The sequence below is a fragment of the Uloborus diversus genome, unplaced genomic scaffold, assembly GCF_026930045.1.
Source record: "Uloborus diversus isolate 005 unplaced genomic scaffold, Udiv.v.3.1 scaffold_14, whole genome shotgun sequence".
Classification (NCBI taxonomy): Eukaryota; Metazoa; Arthropoda; class Arachnida; order Araneae; family Uloboridae; genus Uloborus; species Uloborus diversus.
The window spans coordinates 417,964-445,792 of record NW_026558098.1 but is presented as its reverse complement, the minus strand read 5'-3'; the positions used below and the strand labels follow the sequence as shown (position 1 = coordinate 445,792).

At 34.4% G+C, this 27,829-nt stretch overlaps 1 protein-coding gene across 1 annotated transcript; it reads right to left on the bottom strand.

Annotated features, from left to right (window-relative positions):
* LOC129232814 (inositol-tetrakisphosphate 1-kinase-like) lies at positions 1–27,723 on the bottom strand. Its single transcript, XM_054866913.1, has 7 exons — positions 27,515–27,723; positions 19,457–19,481; positions 10,659–10,784; positions 9,672–9,789; positions 7,018–7,119; positions 672–734; positions 1–62 (listed from the first exon to the last, which is right to left on the bottom strand). The coding sequence occupies exons 1-7, from the start codon at positions 27,604–27,606 to the stop codon at positions 1–3; spliced, it is 588 nt and encodes a 195-aa protein (XP_054722888.1). The 5' UTR covers positions 27,607–27,723.
* Between the last annotated feature and the right edge of the window lie 106 nt (positions 27,724–27,829).

Sequence of the window (27,829 nt, the reverse complement as noted above, 5' to 3'; positions counted from 1 at the left end):
CTAGCTTGCTCGGTAGATGTAGGATACGGGAGCAAGAATGTATAAAGCTGCTACTGGATAGGCTAGAAATAATTTTTCGCATTTTATTTCAGCATAAATGCAACACTGACCCATTCTACCCAAATGACTCCGATCGACGAAATAACAGAACCTTTACAAACAGTAAATAGAGACTTTTGTCTCACTTTTTTTGAAGGATGATGGGGAAAACCAAAACGAATAGAAAAGATAGAATAGAAAAGATCCGTTTAAGATCCGTCAAAAAAGTAACGGATACGGATACAGATCTTTATTTCTCCTCGGATATCCGCGGATATGGATATGGATATGGATATCCGGAACATCACTACTTTATTTCTCTTTAACTCATAGGTACAAATTACAAATTAAATGAATTTAAAAAAAATAAATAAATAAATTGCCACTGAAATGCTCGATCAAATAAAAAATTGACAGTAAATGGATACTTGCAATCAGGGCTTTCTGATAGATCGATAATAATATTATTTTTGTGCAAGCATTCTTTGTAGAAATTTATAAAAAAAAGTTTGGGAGAAAAAACGTAAAATTTTCTGACCCGTGAAAGTTAGGATATTTTGTTGAAATTTTATTGTGGGGCCCCTTCGTTGTGGAGGCCCCGGGGCAGTAGCCCAGCCTGCCCTCCCCTGAACGTAAAAAAACACTACTCACCTCATGTGCTACAGGTGTCCCATGAGCTACCAATGGCTTGCACACTGGAAAAAAAGAAAAAGAAATGACATGGGAAACTCCTCAGAGTCTCTTTTTAAATAAAATGCAATTCTCCTACTCAGGGTTGGCAAAAACCCAGGTTTAAAAAAAAAACCATGGACCCAGGGTTTTTTGGATTTTTTTTAAATAAAACCCAAAAAAACCCAACTAAAGCTGGGGTTTTTAAAAAGAAATGTGGGGTTTTTTTTGTCTTTTTTTTAGGGAAAATCTGGGTACTTGTAGCATATTGTAGTGTAAGTATATGTGGGTTTTTAAAAAGAAATGTGGGTTTTTTTTTTCTTTTTTTAGGGAAAATCTGGGTACTTGTAGCATATTGTAGTGTAAGTATATGTGGGTTTTTTAAAAGAAATGTGGGTTTTTTTTTTGTCTTTTTTTAGGGAAAATCTGGGTACTTGTAGCATATTGTAGTGTAAGTATATGTGGGTTTTTAAAAAGAAATGTGGTTATTTTTTTTTTTTGTCTTTTTTTAGGGAAAATCTGGGTACTTGTAGCATATTGTAGTGTAAGTATATGTGGATTTTTTAAAAGAAATGTGGGGTTTTTTTTTTGTCTTTTTTTAGGGAAAATCTGGGTACTTGTAGCATATTGTAGTGTAAGTATATGTGGGTTTTTAAAAGAAATGTGGGTTTTTTTTGTCTTTTTTTAGGGAAAATGTGGGTACTTGTCGCATATTGTAGCGTAAGTATATGGACAAAGCACAAAAATTGTCTTGGGGTAAAAAAAGCTGGAAAATTCAGCGTTTTCTGAAGAAAAGTATAAAAGACGACGAAACCCAAGAATGGTGAAGTTTCATATTTTTTAGTTTCCATGATTACCAACAGTTAAGGCAAAGTTATTTCTCGAGTGATAAAATCTATTGTTCGTTTTTAATTACTACGTTTTTTTTTTTGCACTTTACTTTATTGTATTTCATTTTGTTATGCAAAACTACTGTAGAACCTCGAGTAGTTTAAATCCCTTTTTACTGAATTCCAGCTTAATCAAGACATTTCTTTGAACTTTATGTTGCCTGTTTTTCTACTTCTGTGTACGGAGTAAGAAATATTAAACTTTTACGTAAGATAATGAAAAAAAAAATACTATACATCCTATTCTGTTTTCTGTCCGACCGTTCGTAAAACCTGTCAATTTCTAAAAAATATACCTTGTTTTCTGAGATTTGTGACGTGTTGGTTTGCAGAAAATAATTCAAATGAAAGCCTTTTAGCTAGAGTCGTTTCCTCTGTACAATCTACAAATGTTGATAAAATCAGACGTGACAGGACTTAGTCAAGATAATTTGAGTTCTTTATTGACCAGTTGAAGGAAAAAGTTAAATACATTTATTTAAAATCATTGGAGTATTTTTTTTAATGCCGTTAAGAGTTAAGAAATACTATTAAAGTTCAAAATTCCTATATGTCCATTGTCTGTGGCGAAGAACAAATAAAAAAGAAGTTTAAATTGTGAAAGTATTTAAATTATTTTTTCTAAAAACTTCTCAGAAAATTTAAAAAAACCCTAAAGTGGGCTAAATAATGGGTTTTTTTAAATGGATTTTTTCAAAAAAAACCCCATTGGGTCTAATCCGGCCAACTCTGCTTCCTACTCGATGAAGGGGGGAACTAGTTTAGACGGGTCAAAAAATCCACTTTTGTTTGCTGTTATAAAATATTAGTATAACTATTCAAGAATAGGTTGCCAAAATTTCAGTGAAAAATTCTGATGCTACGAGCACTTGAGTGACTGTGGAGATTGGAAAACGTCACGGCAATTTTTTTTAAGAATGCGTTTACCTCGAAGAGTTAGAGATACATCGTTTCGAAACTGCATGTGAACATTTTTTCTTCAATTATACTCTATATGAACCTAACTCTGGGACGATTAGATCAATAAAAATATTTTTCTCATTGCAAGCAATGTGAAAAGAACGGTAGAAAAACAGGACATTGTTGCTGATGTATTGAATATTATTATTATCGAATATCAAGCAATTAATCAGAAGGTTGAATAAATAAAAATATTAAGCCACAGAATTTAAAAAACATATAAATATATACATTTATTTACATTCAATCACCAAAATATCAAGTGCCTTTTTTACTCACAAACCTATTCCGGTATCTTTGTTAAATTCCTATTTTTGAAATTCTAAATTGAAAGTTAAAGTTATTATTTTTCTTCTTGCAATGCAACGCCTGCAAGGCTTCGCTCGATCTTTCGTCACAATGGAAGATTTTCCTGTCCGCTACAATTGTCATCAAACACCTCAAAATAGGGTTGCCATCAATATTTTACTTGTTAAATAGCTGCTTTAGTAGCCTAAAATTTCCAAAATAGTCTCCTCACAGGAACAGTTGAGTTGCGTTTAGAATCTGTGAAGTTTCTTTTACCAAAAAAATTTTTTTTTCAATTTGCTAACTCAAAAACTACATAGCGTGACACAACTGCATAATACATCTTAAAACTTGACTACATCTAGTAAATACAAGAAAATCAAAACCAAATTTCTCAGTTCAACGTTTGTTGCAACATTTACTTAGTTCATTTTTAGCATCTGTAGTTTTAAAAGCAAAAGTTACTTTTCACATAACGTCATGAAGGTGTTACATGCGACGTCACATTTTAAGTGTCACAAAGTGAGAAGAAAATTTAATAAAGGTATATTTTTTAATTACAAGGTCAATTGAACATACTTACTCCGGTTTAAAAAACATAAAGGAGTTTTAATTGATTTTGCATGTGATTGATTTTGCATAGTTACTGCAAGGTTAAAAATTTTAAACATTTAATTTTAAAATTTGATGACAAAAAAGCAAAACTTAAAAGATATTTCTTGTGGTTTTAGTTACATAATCAATAAAAAATTTCCTTCAAAGTCCGTTCTATCAACTTTCTTAGTTCCTCCAGATAATTTTTATATCCCTTGTGTGCCCCATAAGCCATTTTTTATAGTTCCTTTGTTATTAAAATTGACTGCGGGATCTTTCTTTCAAAAATGAGCAGACAATTTTTTTCTGTTTTAATTGCCCATGTCACACTACCATATAAAATGATTGGTCTAATAAGGGTTTTTAATAGTTTTATTTTTGCATTAATAGTCAGGAGCCAGGAACTCAGGTTTTAATTGGCTATTTCAACTGAAGTAACATTTATTCGTCATCAAAATTCTATAAAAATTTTTAGCTATTAAAATAAAACCAAAATAAGTTACTCTAAGGAAGCATACAATCAAACTAACGTCTGAATGTCTAAAATATAAAAATATTTACTAGATGCAAAAGGATAGAAATCGCTTTATGGGGAGAATAATCCACAATGTATGTATTAAATGTTGGCATGCTTCCAAAAATTTATTGATTTTTTTTCAAAAATAAAACATAAAATAAGTTAATCAAAGATATCATATGTCAAAATAATTTCCGATCGTCAAAAACATCAAAATGCTAACAAGATGCAAAAGGATTGAAATGAAAAACAAAGGAAATTTTTTTCCTGATACATGTGTTGAACATAGGGAACCCATCGTTCTTTCTTCTTTTTTTTCAATGAATATCACAAACTATGAAAAAAGTCGCCTAAAATTGTAAAAAGTAACCAATTTTTTAAAAATACGTCGCTTTTAGGCCATTTTTGATCAAAAAAAAGTCACCATAGTCGCCTACGGTCAGAAATAGTTGCAAAAGTCGCCAGTGGCAACCCTACAAAAACTTGCCATTTTCAACTGTTTTTCCCACAATGACGCTCATATTCTAAGGAAATAGGTTGTTTACGAAAGAGAAAAATTGTAATGATCACAGGCAAAAAAGGTGGCTTCAGTCATGTCCATCGGCAATGAGCTCTGAATTGCTCCTTGGACAGCAGCTTCTAGCTCCACTATTTCTGGTGGAAATGAGTTGGGGAAAAAAAATGACAAGGCGTACTTCAAACGATGAATAAAATGTCCTCCAAGTTTAAAGAAATTCTGATTAATTCTTTCCTGTTAAAAAAAAATTCAAAAAACACTGAAATCATGACTCTCTTAACTGGTTTTTCCCTCTTCATGAGATGGTTTGTAAACACATTTAGTACTTTTTTCATCATAAAACTTCAGAAATTAAAATACTGAAAGTTTGAGTCAGAAAATGGCCCTTTTCTACTCATGGAAGGGATTTTTTTCTTTTCTACGTCATTGCTGAATATGCGTCACTTGACATAACTTGCATTTTGGAGGCATATCGTGCAATGTTGGGCAACGCAGTCAGTAGCGAATTCACTTTTCGAAGCTCAAACGATCAAAACGACCTACTTGTATTGAAACGTATACAACGGTTTTGAAATTCGCAGGGATGAATTATTGCATGGTAAAAACCGCCCGTCCTGTCCTAAACCGAAACATAGCCCTGCTTACACACACCCAGTCAATGGTGCAAGATAGGACATTTTTACGGAATGGCTCATTTGAAACCTAATTACGAAATAATGAAATGAAATAAGGTAAAAAGATTCGACCATTAGAAGTGAGGGCAGAGTTAGAGAAGTAAAATTAATTTGAATTTTGACATCTTGAATTCAAATTATGTTTTTCGCAATCACGAGTGTGTGTATGTAGGCACAGGCCCGTGTCCAGATTTTCATAAAGGGAGGGGTTTTATTCTTACCTGGGGAGGGGAAATTCAATCCCTCACAACCTTTATTAGTTTTACTACAAATTATCGATCCCAGTATGGCGTTTATGCACCTGTAAGTACTGCTGTACCCCCCCCCCCTTCCCTTAGAAGAATAATTCTGGCTGCTCGTGACCAAAGTATTCCTTCATTTTACAGGTTCACTTTTATCAAACCTTGTTTGTTTCTTTTTAATTAAATCTGTTAACTATGCGGTTTAACAAGTATTAAAAACTCTCCACGAATTCTTTTTATGTAAGAGAATGTATATCAGATTTTATGTTCTGAAATAATGCTTAGAACGAGCTTTTTCTAGATGCAAATTACATTACTAAACACCATCACTAATACATCTTCATAGCTGCAACACATGCCAAATTCATCATTACCTCCTTACAATAAGCAATATTAATGCTTTGTATCGGTAGATAAATCAACGGTTCTACCACCAGTTTTTCCAAAATATTATTTCAGTCGGCAAAGCTTTAACAGTTGTAATACATAACATTTGAATGTTATGCAAATTTTTTTAAGTTATAAGAGAAAGAAATGCAAGCGTCTAGGTCCACCTGAGTTGAATTAGAGGGAAAAAAATACAGAATTACTGAGTTAAAATTACAGAAAAACTTCAGAGAGAAAGGGGGGGGGGTTTAAACGCAGACTTTCGCATTAAAGTTAATTTAAGCCGATCGTTTTCTTCATTTGACATACTTTTTTTTTTCAATGGGAGGGGTTTAACCCCTAAAACCCTCCCCTTGGACACGGCTCTGTGTAGGCATGAGTGTTTGTGTGGGGGGGGGGGGTATGTGTGTTTGTGTGTAGGGGTATGTGTATGTGTGTAGGCATGTGTGTTTGTGTCTGTGTGCTAGCATAAGTGTATGGGTAGTTGTGTATACGAATGTGTGTGTGGGGGGGAGGGTTATGTATGTGTGTGTAGGCATATGTGTTTGTGTCTGTGTGCAGGAATGAATGTGTGGGTAGTTGTGTGTATGTGTTTGTGTCTGTGTGCAGTGGGTAGTTGTGTATATGGATGTGTGTGTGGGGAGGCTATGTGTGTGTAGGCATATGTGTTTGTGTCTGTGTGCAGTGGGTAGTTGTGTGTATGGATGTGTGTGTGGGGAGGCTATGTGTGTGCAGGCATATGTGTTTGTGTCTGTGTGCAGGCATGAATGTGTGGGTAGTTGTGTGTATGTGTGTGTAGGCATGTGTGTTTGTGTCTGTGTGCTAGCATAAGTGTGTGGGTAGTTGTGTACATGAATGTGTGTGTGGGGGGGGGGGGTTGTGTGTGTGTGTGTAGGCATATGTGTTTGTGTCCAGGCATGAATGTGTGGGTATTTGTGTGTATGTGTATGTGTGTGTAGGTGTATGTGTATGTATGTGTGTCTAGGTGTATATGTGTGTGCGTGTGTGTGTATGCGCATGTGTGTGGGACATGGATGCAACCTGGAGACGGCTTTCTCTAGAGGAGCAGCATCGTGAGGAGCCGGTCGACGGTGACGGTGAGGAGAGTGGCAGTGGGAAAAATCAAAAAATGCCAAAAACAGTCAAGTGAGAACAATAAGCAATCGTGATTGCTCAACAATGATTAGACCATCAGAAATGACGGAGCAGAGTTAGAAAATCCAAGTGAAAAGTGACTCACCGATGGGGAAGCGGATCCCCCGGGCCCTCATCCGGGACAGGTTCTCCCGCACGTCGCGCGAGTGCAGCTCCACGAAGGCCGGCACGAACACCTCCTCCTCCCCTGGAACAGACACAATCACCCGATCAGGACGATCGTTCCCGCGGGGGGTGCCAAAACATTTCAAAGGTTCATGAACGAAATGCAGTAATCACATTATACAATGAAAAGGAAGGAGAAGAAATTATAAAAAAAAGGGGGGGAGAGCCGAAATGATCGGATGCGTACAAAACAGGGAAATGCGAGACTTGCCCATTGCTTTCTTCCCCTTTTTTGAATGGACAACCTCCAAAATCCAACTGAAAATGCGCATTTTCAAGTCGGAGCAACCTGCACTCGCCTGTTAGCCCAGAGACAGATTTGTGTGGAATGATCAGTCTGGGAGAAATCACAAATGAAAACTTATTTTTTAAATTAAATAACAATTTATTCAAAACTAGTGTAAAAATGTAAATCGGGGAAAAAACAAGTAAACATTTATAAAAATCGCATCCCCTATTAAGAATTCAAATAAAACAATACTCCCCAACAAACAAACATCCCCGAGAAATATCGCAAGATTCAAGATTTTGTTACTTAAATGCAGCAGTTGTAAAACGTTCCTAATATTCTTAAAAAGTTCATCCAACACAATACCAGAACAATGGTAACTTTCCAGAAAACTATTTTGAAAAGTTCATACCACCGGCAGTCCATACTCTAAAACTTGGCACACAAAAATACGAAGGCAATATTCATCTGTCGGATGTTCAGACAAGTTGAAAACCAAATCCATTTTCATTCAATCCCAAGCACACCCATACCACAGAAGAAGCAGCAAAGGAAATTATTCACCCGGCATCAGGCAAAACAGGAACTATCCAATAGCAAAGGATGCCTCACTATATACTGAATTCAGTCCAGCCTCCGTAATCGGGTATATGCCGGACGAACCATCCGGCTTCGTTAGGCCTAATTCTAAAACATCAACTCTTCAAATTTAAATTCCTTATTAAACTTTCTTTGAAACTGTAAGGATGCCGTTTTAGAGCTTCCTGCACTTTTAGCAGGCAAACGAATCTTGTTATCACATATCTCAAGAAAACTTCTACGTCCTCTGCATGGATAAATCAATCTATTGAGTCCACATGCTCACATCAAAGCACACCGTCTGCAGAATGGCACCAAATGATAAGAGACCGATGGATTGATCGACTTGCTGTCTAAGCAATCTGTTACTCCCTACGCAACGACGTGACAACGTCAAAATTTGCATATGTTACTTCTCATAGCAACTCAACTCGGTTAACCTTTTAACTGTTACTATTTTAAAATTTACTTTCTGATATACTGTCAGCAAAAAGATCCTCAAATTTTGAGGTCTGACGTCACAAGATTAATCTGTTGGGTGTTTTGACACTTAGGGGAATTTCGCTCGCTAACCGTTTTTTTATGACATTTAAACCGAGAATCTTTTTTTCTAGTATAGTTTGAATTACCAAGTAAGTTTAAACACTTCAAAAACTTTCTAGCATTTTATGAAATTGCTCCAAGAACATTAAAATCAAAGTCTTACGCTAACATCTCCCGAGGGGTGCGACACACGTTTTCATCGATCATCTCGTGAGTCGGATCCCCGGGTATCGAGACGGGAGACGGACGATGCACGTTTTTCAGTGAGCGTCTCACCAGTAGGATCCCCGGGGGATCCAGACGGGAGACGGACGACGCACGTTTTCAGCGAGCGTCTCGCGAGTCAGATCCCCGGGGGATTGAGACGGGAGATGCACGTTTTCGTCGATCGTCTCGTGAGTAGGATCCCCGGGGGATCGAGAAAGGAGACGGACAATGCACGTTTTCGGTGAGCATCTCGCCAATCGGATCCCCGGGGGATCGAGACGGGAGACGGACGACGCACGTTTTTGTCGATTGTCTCAGGGGTCGGATCCCCGGGGGATCGAGACGGGAGACGCGGAGATGCGTCTCAACCCCTTTGCCATGAATTGAACATTTCCGTGATGATTGATCACATTACAAAAAGGTGTTTTTGCGGTAATGCAATTGCTATCTACATCGACTCCACAGGCGAGGTGTTCGGAAATTTTTTTTTTCACCTCTTTGGGCAGAAATAAAGAGATGTTTCGTATTTCCGCATGGTGTCCTGGTAAAAAACAATGTCGTCATGCGATGGGAGCAGGGGTGATTGTGAGTTCATCAAAAAATACCTGAAAGTTTCAAAGCGAGAACGGGGTGGTAGGGGGGGGGGTAATTTTTTCCCCCTATTACTTAAGTGCACCTTTGCCATAGTATTAAATAGTTCTGAGTCAAAATATTGTGTGTGCATTTGATTAAATTTTTATTGGGTTACAAAGTTACTTTTGAGCTGGTGTTATACAAATTATCTTGACATTTGTCCATCTTAAGGGATAGGTGTCCATCTTAAGGCTCTTGCAGGTATATTTGATGAGTACTACATAAATAAAAAAAAATGCGGAGATAGGGAGATAAAAGCATAACGAAAAAAAAAAACATAATTCCGGTATTTTCGGACATGAAAATACCGGAAATACGTGCGAAAATACCGGAAATTCGGTAAAATACCGGAACACAATCTCCCCTGGATGGGAGAGACTCACCCGATTGGCCGTTGCGGTTCTCCTGCACTGCGGTGTACTGGTTGTAGCGGTTGAGCAGCACCTCCACCTTGTCCAGGGGGTCCACCACCACCAGGTCGGGACGGGAAGACACGTACTCCTAGGGGACGAAAAAAAGACTCATTGTTCGGGGCACAGACTTTCAGAGGGTCTCTACACACGACTGCTATTCAAGACAGCCATCCAAGAACGACTTCATCTAATAGCCCGCAATCTTAAATACTCGTCCAATGAGAAGGCGGGAGCAAAAGCGCCACCAAGTAGCAACTGGGGGAAACTTGGATTACATGCAGACTTGGTGAGTACGGTATGCAGGCAGCAATGGCCAAAAAGGAGATTGAAAAACATCGGCAAAACAGCCATAGGTAAAAAACCTTCTATAAACTTGTACAATTGAGTACGCTAATAAACTTAAAATGTTTTAAGTAAGCAACGATAACATATTGTTTGACCATCAATTACATGGAAAGGCTAATATCCGGTCTATAGGCGGAAATGAACGTATCTATTAGTTTATAGGGGTGTTAGTTGATTTGCTACTGATCTGCACTTTTGCCTCTCTATTATTAGGCCTTAGTTTCTTAAAAATGAAAATTTGCTCACAGCAGCATTTTTTAAATCTAGGGTATATTCGATCCATATTCTCACGGCAAAAATGAATTGATTTGTTTATTCACAACACAGTTTTGAGCTTACCATTTTGCTTTCACGTTCCTGAACGAAACGAAAATGTTTTCTTTTCTTTTTGTTGCTTCCATGGTAATTATTTTGGCTTTCCCTCATTTTATTTTTGAGAATTCAATAAATGAATAAGGCACTAGTGACATCATAAAACGCGTGCACAACAATCCCTTCGTTATTTTCCCTTCTTCCCTGCTAGATTCTTTCAAATGGAATCGTCTTTACTTGGCAGATTGCCAAATTACATACAATCCGTGGTCAAACAGTACTTTAGGTAACAATACGTACCCGAAATCTTCGGCAGGCGTTTATGGCCCAGGGGTCCCCGGCTTCTGCCTCCAGCATGACATTGGTCAGCTTGTGCACGATGGCATCCAGGGGGCCCTGCTCCTCCAGGGGGCGCTCAAGGTCCAGCTGAAAGAAGTGTTAGATTTTAAATTTAAACTTTCACAAAAAGTGAAAGAATCACTTAATTTGAAAAAAAAAAAAAAAATCATTAAAAATACGTTTTTGCACCATGCAGAATCAATCCTTTTTCGATATAAACATTGCATCACGTTGTGACGTCATGTGTGCGATCGGTCGCGATAACTCGGTCAAATGAATTAACTTTTGGGTGAACCGAGTCACCAGTTCATTGTATCTTATAACCGCGAGAGTTTTTTTTTTAGATAGAGTTACTTTTTGATTGGCAACACATCTTTAACTTTCTTGCATTGGCAACACATCTTGTGTTTTACATATTCTTAATTCGAAAGCCATGTGAAGACTTTAAATACTTCGAGCGATCTTTTTCGCTCTCTCTCTCTCACCTCTCATAGCCGTCATGTAGTAATTTGTCGTGATTTCGTGATGCCTGCCAGTGCTCTTTACTCCTGGCAGGTCGTAATACAACGTGATGTCAATTTTAAAGTTCTAAAACGCCTTTAGGCCTATTTTGTGTGTTACGAAAATGCTTTATATTCCATGGAACCAGCATGTTCGTAAATTGAACTTTGATTCGTTGTATCATAGCGGCTAATATATGTTTATTTTTCAAAATGCTTTTGAAATATCAATGAAGATGTTGTTCAACAACTTCAGAAATCTTTTGAAGATAATAAATACAGATTTTCCTTGAGGAAAAATGTTCCACGTGTTTTTCATTTTCTTCAACTTCAGGCTGTGGACATGTTTTGCAAGTTCACTTCTACTAGTGGTGTAGTAAGTCTAATTCACTACACTTAATGCTCACAAGAAGTCCAAATGTCAACACACTGCATTCGTTCGCGTCAATCAACGAATCAAAAAATTAACTATCTATTGAAAAGGAATACAGGCGTCTCTCGTATAACAAGGTTTCAATATCACACGGCACCAAATTTGCGATTACAGTAGAAGACCGTTATAACGCACACCTTGGGACCACGGCTTTTGCGTTATACTGGTTTTTGCGTTATATAGATCATTTCACAAATTGTAAAACTAATATTCAGAATATATCTATTAGCACTTCAGAATGAGTTTTATCTGCAATGAGTATTAAAGCACCAATACTACAATGAGTCGTTCACAAATAAATATGCTTCACAATCAAAATCCTGCACTTCTGCTAACTTCATGGTTTGTATAACAGCTGCATTTTCAAGAGCCATCTGGTATTTTCTGTTTACTATGAGTACTCATTTTCAATTCGAAAGCTTTGAAATAAGATGGAAAGAGGAAAAACTTTCAAAATTTAATTTGCCTAACAACTTTTATGTTTGCAAAGCAAAACAGAGGAATTTTTTCAAAATTCAAAGCTTATTGTTTACTTCCGAAAAGTTGTGCGGTTTATAGAGAATTGCGTTATATAGGTCGGCGTTATAACGGTCTTCTACTGTACTACCACAACTACTTTATTACAAATGTAGTTAACTACAACTGCAACTTTTTTTCTTTAATGTGGAGGCTACAAACTACTTTTGAAATGAAGTCGCTACTCTGCTACTTAAAATAAATAAATAAATAAATAGAAAGCATGCACACACACCAATCAGGGATTGAACAAAAAAAATTTGAAATGGTGGTCTGATTAACAAATGAGCTCATTTGAATATGGAATATTACTCTGAATTATCACTTCTTTCTTTCTTTGCTTTTTTAAAGCATTTTTACAAATATTCGCTGCAAGAAAGGATTGAAAACTGGAAAGATTCAAATGTGGCTATTTGAAAAATGTAAACAGAAGCACTCATAATTTTACTTAAACTTTATATAGGGGCACCTATATGTAAAATCAGGGTTGCCACTCAATTTTGGAAAAAAAATTCCCTGTGTTTTCCCTGTATGAAAATAAAACATTACAAACGAGCGAGCACTGATTATTTGGAGAAGAACATTCATATATTGATCATTTCACCACAGGGTAAAAAAACAAAACAAATTTCTAAATAAATAAGAATTCATAATAACTGAAATAATAGCATGGTGGTGGAATATATTCAATTTTGTATTCAAAAAAAAAAAAAAAAAACTTTTCTTAGCCATGGACCTAAAAGTGTACAACTGACCCAGAACAATGATTATTGACGACTCATTTCATACACTCTAAATTATCATGAAATTCAAGATTCTATTTTTATGATGAATATTTTAATATTTACTTTAAAAAAAAACTTTCAAGCAAAATTTCTGTACTTTATATTAATATTTTCATTATAATTATTACTATTTATTTAATTTTTGTTAGTTTATATATTTGGGAATTGATTTTTGTAACTTTAATTTAAGAAGGGAAAAAAATTCCCTGTATTTTCCAGGTTTTTGAGGAAATTTTCGAAATTCCCAGGATTTTCCCTGTTTTTTTGTTGATTTTTGAATTCCCTGTGTTTTCCCTGTTTCTTCAGGTTTCCTTGTGGAATGGCAACACTGTATGACACCTTGTGATCCAGTGATTGGCACATGTTAATAGAACTAGAAAAATCACTTTATTTTTCACTTTTTGATTAATAAAAATTTCATCATCATAAGAAACATAATGTTAATTTAAAGTGGGTAATTTTCCATCAGTCAATGGTAAATTACACATTTTGACATTAAAAATGTATTTCAGAAAAATAAAAATTCGGAACGTTACATGGAAAAATATATCGGGAATATTGCTGTTTCATCAGTCAGCATGCAGTTTTGATTATACAAATTCTAGCTGTTTTCAGATAAAAATGTATTAAAATTTCTTTTCCAGCCATTAATGAATAAGTTATTAAAAATGTCAAATTTTAATACAGTAGAAGACCGTTATAACGCACACCTTGGGACCAGAGCTTTTGCGTTATACAGGATTTTGCGTTATATAAGATCATTTCACAAATTTTGAAACTGATATTCAGAATGTATCTGTATATTAGCACTTCGGAATGAGTTTTATCTGCAATGAGTATTAAAGCACCAATATTACAATGCGTCGTTCACAAATAAATATGTTTCACAATCAAAAGAAAGTTAAATATCCTGCACTTCTGCTAGCTTCATAGTTTGCATCACAGCTGCATTTTCAAGAGCCATCTGGTATTTTCTATTAACTGTGAGTACTCATTTTTAATTCAAAAGCTTTGAATTAAGATGGAAAGATGAAAAACTTTCAAAATTTAATTTGCCTAACAATTTTTATGCTTGCAAAGCAAAACAGAGGGATTTCTTAAACTTCAAAACCTATTGTTTACTTCTGAAAAGTTGTGCGGTTTATAGAGATATGCATTATACAGGTCGGCGTTATAACAGTCTTCTACTGTATCGCTAATCTGTACTGAAATCGGTTTCCATGGAGAAAATCTTTTGAGCCCCCCTTAAAATTTTGCATATGGGCACAGTTGCACACTACTATTTTTTTGTATTGAATATAATAAATGTTTGTACTGAAAAAACTTGTAGCGTGCTACTTCCAACCACTGGGTCAACCTATGGAGGGTGATCTATACGATATCAGTCTAATTCTGTACGTGACAATATTATAACAATAGTAGTGAACAAATTTCAACTTTCTTCAAAATGAATAACTGAAATTGCTCACACTAAAACAAAAGACATAGGGAATAAAAAACAGCCTGTAACATAAATCTAGTAACTTTTCAGTAGTGTTGCCTTTTAACTTTCAAAAGTGTTTTCCCCTTACGACTTTAGTTTTGTTTTTAAAAAATATATGTTTCTAAGAGAAGTTCTTTTCTTTTTCCTCTCTAATTTATTCTTCAAAATTACTCGAAATACTTTGTACGTTTGTGTGTGAGAATTAAAATCTATCTATTCAGCTTACAATGCTTCAGTAAACCTTTATCTTCTAAACATGCTGTAATTTCTACAAACTGTAAAACATATTATTTAGATAATGAAAGGTGATTGATTATGGTTTGTTTTGCATTTCTTTTTAATAAATTATTATTTGATTTTCTTTTAAAATTTGATAATTATCTAAGTGGCCAAAACTGGATAAAACTGATTTTATGCCGGCCGGTTTTAACCGGTTTTATCCATGGTTAAGACCATCACTGGCCGAAACTCTTACAACCCTGCAAAGGCGGGCAACTTTACCGGTTTTACTGTAAATAAAAATGTATATAACGATGATGAACCTAGTCCTGAATCACATTTCATGACGGTAAAAAGCATTTTCCACCGCCTTCGGGCCGATGAAGATTTTGAACGATGAAAATTTATAAAACAACATTTTTTCCGAACAATTCAATGTATTTGCTCACCGGAATAAGTTATTCCTGAGTGGATTTGGGAAACACAATGGATGCCATTTCATCATCATTCAAAAATAAATATTCTTCGTGATGGAGTACTTAATGATTTGCATGGCAGCCATTTTCCAGGACTATTTTAATGTAAATGCTATTTTTCTACGAAAAGCCTTAAGGGTTCTAAGGACCCTTTACCCTTCAAAATTTTCAATTATCAGGAAAAAATATATGTCATGCATAATTTAATTCTGAACAATTTGATACTTTAAAGTAAGACAAAACAACGTAAGAAGAAGCACAAATTTGTAAATTACAGCAGACACGTGTTTCGGCGTTACAGGGAACGTCTTTTTCAATGCAAAAAATAATGAGCTTATGGATGAAAAGACATCCGACAAAAGCCAAAACCATCCATAAGCTCATTATTTTTTGCATTGAAAAAGACGTTCCCTGTAACGCCGAAACACGTGTCTGCTGTAATTTACAAATTTGTGCTTCTTCTAACGTTGTTTTGTCTTACTTTACTGTTCAGCACAAAGGTATTTATTTATCTTAATTTGATACTTTATTTATTAGCATACGCAAAAAACTTTTCAAGTTATCGTGAAAATGCGTAAACTTTCCCCACAGAGATTTATGTTTACGGCAGCTGTTTAAGCCTCTTTTTCTCAGGTGCCAGTTTCTCGTTTTGCTTGCATGATATCTTAGAAAGTTTATGTATTTCCGTAAAACTTTTCATGCATGTCTGCCTGATTTATTTTTATGACCTGAACCTAAATTTTAACTAAAAGTAAAAGCTAATCTTAAAAAAAATATATTTTTCCTCCCAAAATGTTGTAAAATTTTGATATTAACTTATAAAATATCAAAATTTTTTTTTTTTTTTTAATTAAAAAAATTAGGTTCAGATGATAAAAATAAACCAGACAAACATGCACAAAAAGTTTTAAGGATATATGTAAGACACTTTCTGAAATATCATGCAAGCAAAACGAGAAACCTGAGAACACGCAGCCTAAGAAAAACAGGCTTAAACAGCCATTGTTAACATGAATCTCTAATGGGAAATTATACGCATTTTTTGGATAACTTGAAAAGTTTTTTGCGTATGGTAATAAATAAGGTATCAAACTGTTCAGAATTAAATTAAGCATAACATATATTTCTTCCAGGAAATCGAACATTTTGAAGGTTAAAGGTCCTTACTAGGGTGCGTCTTATTTTTAAAAGTGTTATTTTTTCATGAGGCACCCTCTCATTTTGTTCCTTTGGATGAAAAAAAAATTCTCATATATGAAAAATAAAAACTGAATAATATTTAGAGGGTGCTACCACTGCTACAAAATTTGTCAACTCTCTCTCTCTTTTTATTATTATTTTTTTTTAAATTTATTTATTTGGTCTTGATAATAAGTAGAAATCAGTGAAAAGTTTGTATTGTCACATGGAAGTAACAAAGAGAAAAATTACAATATTGCTGAATGTAAAAGACCGAAAGTGTAATATAAATGGCATTACTGAACTTTCGGATGCTTTTTTAATATTATTACATAAAATGACAACCATGAAATGCTTATTATTTTCTAGTATATATAAGAAATAGGTATTTGTGTTATGTTAAACCCAACCAACCTAATTTCATGTTGATTAAAAATGTGTCGAGAGTTGATTTTTACATCATATTTTTCACAATGAATGTAATTTTAATCACTGGTAGCACCCCCTAATTTATGTTCAAATTCTGTGAAACTTTTATGTGTGTATTTTTTCATCAAAAGAAAGCAATTAAAGGGGTGCCCCATAAGAAATTCAAAACTTTTTTTAAAAGTGCATTATAAGACACACCCTAGTCCTTACCTCTTAATGCAAGGTGAGAAACTAAGACACAATTTCAAAACTTATTTTGTCAAAGAATGCTGGGATGCTTGCAGAGCAGGTTTTTTTTAAAAAAAAATCACACAACTTATGGTTTACTTTTGAAAATTTGAGAGCCTTGAATATGGGCAGTTTGAATCTATTCTATCGTATAACAATAGACTCTATGCTTTTAAGCTACGGGTATAGATTTGACTTGTTTACTTTCTCCTGGGGATACATCAAATACAGTATACTCCCGATTATCCGTGTGCGGATTATCCGGTTTGCAGATTATCCATGCATCGTTTCGGAATCACACTTTTCTAAAGTTTCGATGATGTTATCGATAATATCGATAACATCATCGAGGAAGTTAAAGAAATCGAAGGTTTCGAATCGGTTGACGCTGAAAATGTCGAAGAGTGGTTCAAAAGCGACGAATGTGAATCGGGATTTCAATGTCTGACTGACGAAAATATCATTGAACTTGTTACCGAATCAAACGCAAGTGATGATACCGAAAACGAAGATGAAGAAAATACAAGTTCACATTCTACTGCTCTACAATCTGTGGAACATTTATTGGATTACATGAGCGGAAGAGGTTACGATTACGGAGAAATAATTGCAGTGAGAAAAATGCGTACGGACATACGCAACAATTTAAACAAAGAAAACAAAAATGTATCACCGATTTTTTTTAAGCAATACATTTCGAAGAAAAGTTCCGGGTTTGTGTGAGTATATACATAGTTTTTTCTAATTTCCCCTTAAATATAGTTACCCTGCATATTCCTTAAATGATTTTTCGGATTATCCGTGTTTTTCGATTATTCGTGCTAAGCGCCCGGTGATTAGCACGGATAATCGGGAGTATACTGTACCATCTTTTGCCGAACATCGAATGTTCGGCCAAAATTCCCGCCGAATATTCGATGTTCCTTTTAAACTGTAATAGGGGCGTACATGGAGCATTTAGAGTTGAAGTTCAGCCAGCTGTTTTAACAAGATTTTTTCTAATTTTTAAGAGCTTGTATTTTCTATTTGGCCAGCCATTTTATTTCTAACTAGTGGAACCCGCACGGCTTTGCCTGTAATAGAAAAATTAAAAGGTCTTTTGGTTCGCCTGTATATTTACAAATAATGTACGGTGAATTTTCTCGCCAATTGGCTTGTACCCACGTTACGGTTCCACGTTATGATAATTTCGTATCTCGCCGACTGGCTTGTGCTCATGTTACGTTTACACGTTATGATAATTTCGTCATTTACTCGTCCATCTTATGATTTTTTCGTTCTTAAAATTGGAATAGAAAAAGAACCACATCGAATTTTCGAAACATCCTTTCGAAGTGCACACCCCCATGCTACAAACTAACTTTGTGCCAAATTTCATGAAAATCGGCCGAACGGTTAGGCGCTATGCGCATCACAGAGATCCTGACAGACCAGGGTTGGGAAGTTTTCGCCGGAGGCGGAAAAAACCATGGAAAAAACCACGGTTTTTACCGCCCGGCAAAAATAGGTTTTTGCCAGTTTTTGCCAAAGTAGCAAAATAGATTTTGTGTTAACAACTTAGGGACAGTTTTTTTTCCTTTTATATAAAAGCATGAAAAGATTTTGATAAAAGGCTTTGCCATTTTCTGTAGAGTGAGCTAGTATTACTGAAAAGTAGAGTGAATATAGAATGCACATATGGATCAACTTTTTTTTCTTCTTTTTTAATTCTTCTCTTGGCTATCCATTTTCCCAGTCAGTGAGAAAAAATGCATCATTTCTTTAGTGAGGAAAAGTTAACATTTTTCTATGTTCAAGTAAATATTCCGTTATTAATTAAATAACTTAAAAATCTTAGTGGGATCAAAAAAAAAGTGATTAATTAAATATATATATTATATATATATATATATATATATATATAATTAGAATTCAATTTTTTCAATAATTTACTAAGCTTAAGTAAACATTCTTTGTTTTAGCATTGAAGGAATTGGCTCATTCTGAAAAAATTGCTTTAGCAAACATTTAAAATCTCAAGTTTTGCAATCCCAACATTTGTTTTTTCTTTATTTTTCACCTTATAAATTAGAAGTAGTAACATGGAGAGACACAACTAAAATATTAAAGTGCATTATTTATATTATATTGGCACTATTTCTTGATTAACACTATAATGCTACTTTATTTGTATTTAGGTGTTTGCCGTTTTTTCCATTTTTGCCGGTTTTTTCCATTTTTGCCATGGTTTTTTCCACTGGCCCGGCAAAAAACCCAATCTTGTGACAGACAGACAGAGATCCGGACAGAGAGAGAGAGAGAGAGAGAGACAGACATTCAGCTTTATTACTAGTAAAGATGGCTCAGTTTAATGATGTGGCGAATTATTTTTTGCTTCTCTAAAGTCTACGCTAACATCGTCTACACTTTTTTCAAAAATACTTGGCGCCAACATAACATTCTTTTCACCCACACGATCGATGAGTGACGAACACTTTTAAAAGAAAATGGAAATAATTTGGTAGTACTCACCTTTACGAGGTCGATACCACGTTTCCTGTAGGGACGGAAAGGGGAAATGAATTAATAACATGATAAAATGAGCATTAGAAACATTAAGTATTGAAAAATGTACAAACATTAAAGATTGAACCCATGTGAAAATTCAAATACGGTCACATCATTTTGCATTGTAAAAAGATCCATCAAAGGGCCATTCCACCGTCACGTACGGGACAAAAATACGCTTAAATTTCATTAACATTTCATCTTATCTCTTAATATTTTAATGAAACAGGGGTAAGCCATTTTTTTAATCCTTACATTGGATACAAAGATACTCCTGACACAATTATATATTTATTAAACAATTTTGTCATTTAAAATAAAATTTATTTACATTCGTCACTTGCGGGACATCCAAAGTCAACCTCTGGTAACTTGCTAATATTTTCGCTCTATTAATACAGCAATTATGAAACAAATTGTAGATTTTGAAAGCTATGGTTCGAACGTAAAGGAAACATAGCTCATAAGTTTAGAAATAATTATTTAAACCATTGAAAAAAATATGCTTTTGCCCATTCTATTGAAAATGGTCATTTTGTCCCCCACGTGACGGTTCCTATATCTCATGAAAAAGAAATAATTTTTGAAGAAAGGTTTTGCTTAAAATGTCACACATGCATTTGTGATTTCTTAAGCAACAAAATTTTGTTCATCATCCATTTAAATTATTATTTTTATGAAATATATGAAGCGTCACGTGTGGGACAAAATTACCGTTTTTTGTGGAATGGCCCTAAAACAAAATTAAATGTGGAGGTAAAAACTTGTTTTAGAATACAGTGACTCCATCGTATTATTCCTGTGATGGATCGGAACATGCGGATATCCTTCTCCAAAAAGTCTATCCTCTTCAAATTTTTCTGGCAACATAAATAAAATTTTGAGCCGAGCCGATTCGTACTGCGTGCAAATTTCCGACTACAAACATGACACGAACATTTCTAATCCATCGATTGAACTTTCGGAACAACATCTTCCCCGTGTCTGAACCCACGCAAAAAAATGCCCCTCCCCTGGTCAAATGGCACTTGTTTCGGCTCTTTATCTTAATTAGAAAAAATTCTAGCTCATTTTGAAAGTTGGGTCATTTATGTGTTTCAACCTATTTTTGGTACTTTTACGGCACTGTATCTTCAAAAACGTTTGGTATTTTTCTAAAAAAAGAACCCCATTTAAAAAAGATGAAGTTGACTATCGTCATGCTGTTTCCTCTCTTGGATTATGGGCAGTTCTCAAAAGGTGGGAACAAAAAAGTTAACTCTGAGCAATTTCAAAAATTTTCAAATTTGACATCAATTTTGCTTTTATTCTATAGTATGCATACCTAGAACACAATATATGAACATGAAAAGACAGCAGGTATTTGCAAAAATTGTTAATTAGCAAATTAAATCAGCAGTCTGTAGGTAACAGATTTTGGACATTGTTGTCCTGTAGGTAACGGATTTTGGACATCATCTTAATGTAAGTTTCACAATTTTTGACAATTGTTAATCTGATTTTTAACTTTTCCAATGAAAATTTTATTTACTACTTTTTGAATTTTGCAATTTAATAATAAAGAGGATATTTATCAAATACTTGAATGGCTTTACATACTGCTCTTTACATATAATGATAAATAAAGTTAAGTATAAGTTTTGGAATTGATTTTGAAAAAGTTGATGAAAGGTAAAAAAAAAGCTTCAAATTTAAAATAATACAAATGTAAAAAGTGACATCAGTTTCAAAAATGAATATTTTTTTTAATGTCATAAAAATTAAAACAATGTCTAAAAATAATTATTGAAAAAAGAAATTCGTACTTCTATTTGGAGATCGTTAAATTATGTTTCGAAAAGAAAGAGAAAAAAAAATTCTAAAATAATAAAAGCGGGGGAAAAAAATTGCTAGCGCAGGTGATAAAGTCGCCAAAACTGGTGCAGCTGACGAAAAACTAATTTTTTTTTTTTTAAAGATACATTTGCTCAGTTAACGTTTTGGTATGTCCAAAATTGTGCTTTTTAGCAAAGAAAATATTTTTTAAGGGCATTTGAAGAGCAATTTTTCCATAATTTATGTCAATTCTTGTCTCTATACAGCATTATAATTTAACTCAAAAATTTTTGAGTTAATTAAAATGAAAGTTATTTGGTGTTGAAGATTCAAAGTTGAGGTCTGTGTTTGCTCCCACCTTTTGAGAACTGCCCTTATACATTCTCTCTCTCTCGCTTTTTTTTTAATAATTCAATTTTTGTTGGAGCAAAAAAGCGAAAATGCTTGCGCAATTGAGATAAATGTTTTCGCATTTTGCGAAAAATGCGACCGTTGCGGAAACTCTGCAACGTTACCCTATGATTCGAGGTCTTTTGTGCATTCATTCACTTTAGGTAAACACATTTTAACCTAAAAAGTGCAAAATCCAGTTTTTTCGCATCACCGGTCATTCTTTGAGCACAGAAGATTCGTTCAGAGTTAAAATTTAACATCATAACAGTTTCGGCTCTCCTCTGATATGCCCCCCTCTTGGCGAGATTTTAATTTTTCGCTCGATACGAAAATCGCCAATAAGGCGATAACTTGGCAACCCTGGTTTTGCAACTTGAACGCTGGAAAGTAGTTTCTCGAAGTCTGTCTTTTTGCACGTGTCTCTGTGGTAGGAGGTAGGTGATCATATGTTCCGCTCTTAGGGAGATTTTAAGTTGAATACTCTAAAATAAAGTTTCAATTCAAACTTTATTTTAGAGTATTCTTTTTCTTGTTGTTTTTTAATGTTAATTTAGTTGAATTTTCTATTTTAATTATGAGTTCGGTTTGTGATGTTGTCCAAATGTATCAATTGAAATTTTTGAATGAAAAATTGTGAATACAAAAATGAGGATATGTTTGTAAAGTTTTTGGAAATAATTCGCGAAATTAATTGGGTGGAGTACAAAATACAAGTAAAATAAGGTTGTTTTTTTTTGGAATTTTTTTTGTCAAAACAAACATAATTTAAATATTTTTGTAAAGTAATGATAATAAAAAATGGGATATTTTCCCTAAGAGCGGAACATATGTGCACTGCCTCACGTGAGGAAGTAAAAGAAAAGTAAAAAAGGTAAGTGAACATATTTTGAATTATTGTGTTTTTAGTGTGTTTCTGGTAGTTTGTATTTTGGTCTGGTGTAGCACAAAAATGGTGTTAATTTCACATAAAATCTGTGACTTTATTGTATACTGAACGGAGGAGATCTGTGACTTATATCCGACTGTGATGTATATTAAAAGTCGGAGGGATAACTGGCGAGCCCGAGGTCTCATAGTACTTTCGTAATGAGACCGAGGCAGGGGTCTCATTACGAAAGTACTATGAGACCGTATCCCGGAGAAACAACGGAAAAAAATTAATTTCATTAAATAATTAATGACCAGGGGTCTGTCCAGGAATTTTCACAGGGTCCGTTTTTTGTGAAAAACTAAATAATTTTGTGAAAAAATGAATAAATTTTGTGAAAAATCAAATAATTTCGCAAAAAAAAATGTTAAAACGAAATTTTATAATTTAGAGGTGGCACAAACTACATCAATTAAACTTAAAGTTGAGTGTTTTCCTCTTCTACGTCGAGAAGATCATTCTGGAGTGTTTTTCTGATATTTGGCGGGGGGGGGGGGGGGAGCATCGCTCTCTCAAGTATCAATATTTATCTACCATTCTACATTTTGTTAAATTATACTACAAATATTTCTCTCCAGTATTTAAAATAATTGTAACAAAAAAATAAATAAATAAAATTCAGAATAGGGTTCAGCATTTAACTTTGTGACCCAAGACACTCTTAAAAAGCACAGAATTTCGTTTTAAACTTATAAATTCCGTGATTTTAACAAAAATAAAAAGTTATTTTAATTGTTCACCTCTTAACAAAGCGTAATAAACATCAAAAATTTCGAAAAATCGGACTCCGATAGCGGATGCAAAGAGATCGCAATTCTCAAAGTGAAGGCATCAAAAGTATAAAAACGACTTGTAAAAGAAATATTTTTGATAAAATTATTTTAAAATTGCATTTTAGGGTCCTATGATAAACATTTCATTAACATCTGTGGACACAGTTGAAGCAAAAAAAAATAAAAAATAAATAAATAAATAAAAATAATAAAATAAACCATCTATTCAGCATTTTAATTTTTGACTCATAACAGAAAATGGAATTTTGCTTTAAAAACTTGAAATGAGAGTTCTAACAGAAATAAAGAGACTTTTCATTTGTTTGCATCCTAATAAAGCGAAGTTAGCTCGAAAAAAGAACAAAATATGATCTCATATCGGATGTTAAAAGATAGCATTTTTTAAAATGTAGACATCTAAAGAAAAAAAAAACGGTAATTAAAAGAGTTTATTTAAAGTTAATCATCCTTGTTAGCATCGAAAAATCAAAACCCATATAATTTTCTCCCAAAATAACAATTAAACATCGCACCGCACCATAAAAACGCAAATATTGACAAGCTAGTAAAATGATGAGAATATTTTCTAATCAAGTCATTATAAGGGTTCAACGCCAGACGCTAAGTGGTGATAATTTTGAAGTTGGTAACCCTATCAGAAGCGATCATATTTTTCCCCCACCCTTACTATCCTTTTGCAGTTCCAAGTTCATTTTGCAGATATATATTATTATTGTTTATTAAATCATGAGCGGGGGGAGAAAAAGTGCTTACCAATGCCTTTTCAGAAAAGTTTACAACAACACCGCTGCTAATTAGCTGTGATAAAACAAACAAACAACCATTATATTTATTTGGCAGTAGCAATTATTTATCGCTTGCAGGAGCATCGCAAGAGTGCCGATTTTTTTCTTTCAAAATTAGCCGATTTTGTATAAGCTGATCCCTCTAATTTGACTTCAAAAAAGGTTCCAAAAATTATTCGGTTTATACACAGAAATATGCGTTATTTTGCTTTCAGATTTGCTCTTTCAATAAACAATTTGTGACAGATCCGATCTTGTTTATCAGAATTTTGTGAAGGGTCCGTTTTGTTTGATCGGGATTTTGTGAAAGGTCCGTTTTGTTTGATCGGGATTTTGTGAAAGGTCCGTTTTGGTGGATCGGATTTTTGTGAAGGGTCAGTTAACGGACCCAAATATCCTCTGGCCAGACCCCTGATGACATAAGTTGAATTTTTCCTGTTGGCGCTAAAAAAGCATCGCTAAGAACGATGTATGACATATGACGTCATACATAGTTTTCTTGGCGACGCTTTTTTGGCGCCAACAGGAAAAAGTCGCCAACAGGGGGGTATATCAGATTTGTTCCACAGTTTCTTGTATTCGAATGTAGCAGGATTAAAAGCCGACGTCTAAAATCCTGGGAGAGCATATAAATGTCTCATTCCTGCAAATGGCTATATTCAGACTTAGATAAAATGAAAAGCTTTCTGCAAACACAAATCCTAACTGGAAAATTTTCTGCAAATAATTATTTTGCCTAACTCACCCTTGAATAAAGAATTAAATTTATATTCAAATATGAAAGAGGCCCAAAAAAAAAGTGCTTTAAATCTTTTTTTTTTTTTGCAATAAAAAATTGCACAATTTTTTGTGCTTATTTTTCACAAACTGAAGAAAACTGCCAAAACCATTATTTTTTTTACACATGTGCTTTAAAACGCTTTTCGAGAAAGGCTTTAACAGAAATAAACTCTGGGATTTTCTTAAAAATTCCCTTAAAAAAATTTTTTTTTTTTAATTTAAATCAACGTTAGCAGTTTAAAAAAAAATTCTGCAGAGCCAAGAATTCGCGTGTTCGTCTATATTATGCAAGACTGGCTATATTTATAACTAGCTGTACCCGACGCGTGTTGCTATGGCAACAAAAAAATCCATCATTCTACTGATTTTCATGACAATCGGTTGAACGGGGCAGAAGTTGCTACTCTGCACTGCCACCTGGTGGCGATTATGCACCTTCTCAGTGGAAAAATACATACATATAGCCATTTTCATAAGAATCAGCCCAGGTATCGAGTGACTATACTCAAATTTTGTACTTTGCAAGATCAATCCATCGCTAAAAATATCAAATAGAAAAAGTTTTGAATCCCCCCGTTGCGCCATAAAACAATAAAGAAAGAATTTATTTGTTCAAACTCAAGAAAAATGGCAACTTCTTATCAATGAGATCGAATTAATTTCTGCAGCCGATCATTTTATTCGTATTTATCCAATGGATTGTGACTTAAATCAGAATGAAAAAGGAACTATCCATCGGATTTTTTTCGAACGGGTCTATAAACATTCCCGGTACCAAAAATAACAAACGGTGAAAGTTTCAGCCAAATCTGAATAGTTTTTGAGTTCATGGATGACATACAGACAAACATTCATTTTTATATGTATAGATTTTTACAAAGCTTGTCTCGCCAGTCGTGGAGGGGGGGGGGAGGGCTCTTTAACAGAGCAATATAAAAATGTGCGCTATCTTGATCTTTTCGCATGCTAGTCCAGCACTCACAACATTGTTTATTTTCTTTCTTGTATAAACAAAGAGTGGGGGAAATTCATTTTGCATAGAGTAGTGATGCTCGAAGGACAAATGTTGCAAAGTCGATGGCGGGAAAACAGTACGCACGTATATCAAATTCCAGGGGCGTAGCTAAGGAGGGGGGTTTTGGGGACAAACCCCCCCCCCCCCGAAAAGTTAGTCTCAAAAAAAAGAGAAAAAGAAGAGAGAAGAGAAAGAAAAAAAAATGAAGAAAAGGAAAAAATTCCAAGCGATTACACACATACATATATATATATATACATATATATATATATATATATATATATATATATATACATATATACACATACATATATATATATATATATACACATATATATACACATATACATACACATATACATACATATATATACATACATATACATACATATACATACATATATATACATACATATACATACATATACATATATATATATATATATATATATATATATATATATATATATATATATATATAGATATATATAAAAGAAGTAACCCCCCCCCCCCGAAAGTCGGGTCTAGCTACGCCACTGTCAAATTCAGGGGCAATTTTTGGATTTCATATATGTTTTAGCGCTATTTCATTGTGAAGTGATCAAGCAGATTTCTGACTTGATGTATTTTGCAGAAAATCTGGTTGTATTTTCCAATTATATTTTTTTTTCTATCAATTATTTTTATCTTTTAGCTTCCAATATGCCTACTCTATGTAGTGTTGTTGTAAGTTTCGGGGAATTTAGAGCCATGAAGTAAGGAGTGCCAGATTTGGCGCGTAATTTTTGGGGGGTCATATCAAAGTTATACCCAAAGTAGTTCCGGGGGGTATGCCCCCCCCCGTCCCTATGTTTAATTACAAAAAATGGAACTACTTTGATATACCCCCCCAAATCGGAAATTTGGCGACTTTTTTTGTTTTTGTTGACATAAAACTTTGTTGCCACAAAAATTGTTATCACAAAACTTTAAAAAAAAAAACTCAAAAAATTGTACAAAATACAAGAAAATACTAAATTTGGCAACAGCAAAAACCTAAAAGCTGAAAAAAACTAAATTGGGGTATAACTTTGATATACTCCCCCAAAAATTACGCGCCAAATCTGGCATTTCCTACGGACTTTTTAGGGTTGTTGTTTCTTATTTTGGTGTTGCCAATTTAGGTTTTTTCAGCTTTTAGGTTTTTGCTGTTGCCAAATTTAGTATTTTTTTGTATTTTGTACCATTTTTTGAGTTTTTTTTAAGGTTTTGTGACAACAATTTTTGTGGCAACAAAGTTTTGTGTCAACAAAAACAAAAAAAGTCGCCAAATTTCCGATTTGGGGGGGTATATCAAAGTAGTTCCTAAATTGGCAACACCAAAATAAGAAACAGCAACCCTAAAAAGTCCGTAGGAAATGCCAGATTTGGCGCGTAATTTTTGGGGGAGTATATCAAAGTTATACCCAAAAAATGTGAGTTCCTGGCTTTCGAAATGAGGCCACCCGATAATCCGAATGGAATGGGACTCACCTACAGACGTCAGCGAACTCCGTGTATTTGAATTTGAGGCTCTTCTTCGAGCTCCACCAATATCCGACGCGGAGAGGTCTTTTCGAGCCCATGTTTCAGGATTCCCTCATCTCGGCCTTCGACGAAATGTTTTAATGGAAGGCGCGGCTCAATCAGTGACACAAATGACGCGTGATCTCTCGAATCCGACGGATTGCACAACACACCCGTTCCTTGCAAAATCAAAAAGAAAACATTCGAGGCGGTTGCCAAACCACGAATGGAAAGTCTCGATAACTGTGATATGGGTCGTGTTCGAATAGAGCTACCGGTTTG

Coding starts and splice junctions, on each gene's coding strand:
- LOC129232814 (XM_054866913.1), bottom strand. CDS start 27,606: ATGGGCTCGAAAAGACCTCTCCGCGTCGGATATTGGTGGAGCTCGAAG. Junction 735..7,017: donor GGGGATCCGCTTCCCCATCG/GTGAGTCACTTT, acceptor CTTTTTTTCCAG/TGTGCAAGCCATTGGTAGCT. Junction 63..671: donor GGTGAGTAGTGTTTTTTTAC/GTTCAGGGGAGG, acceptor AATTATTTCTAG/CCTATCCAGTAGCAGCTTTA.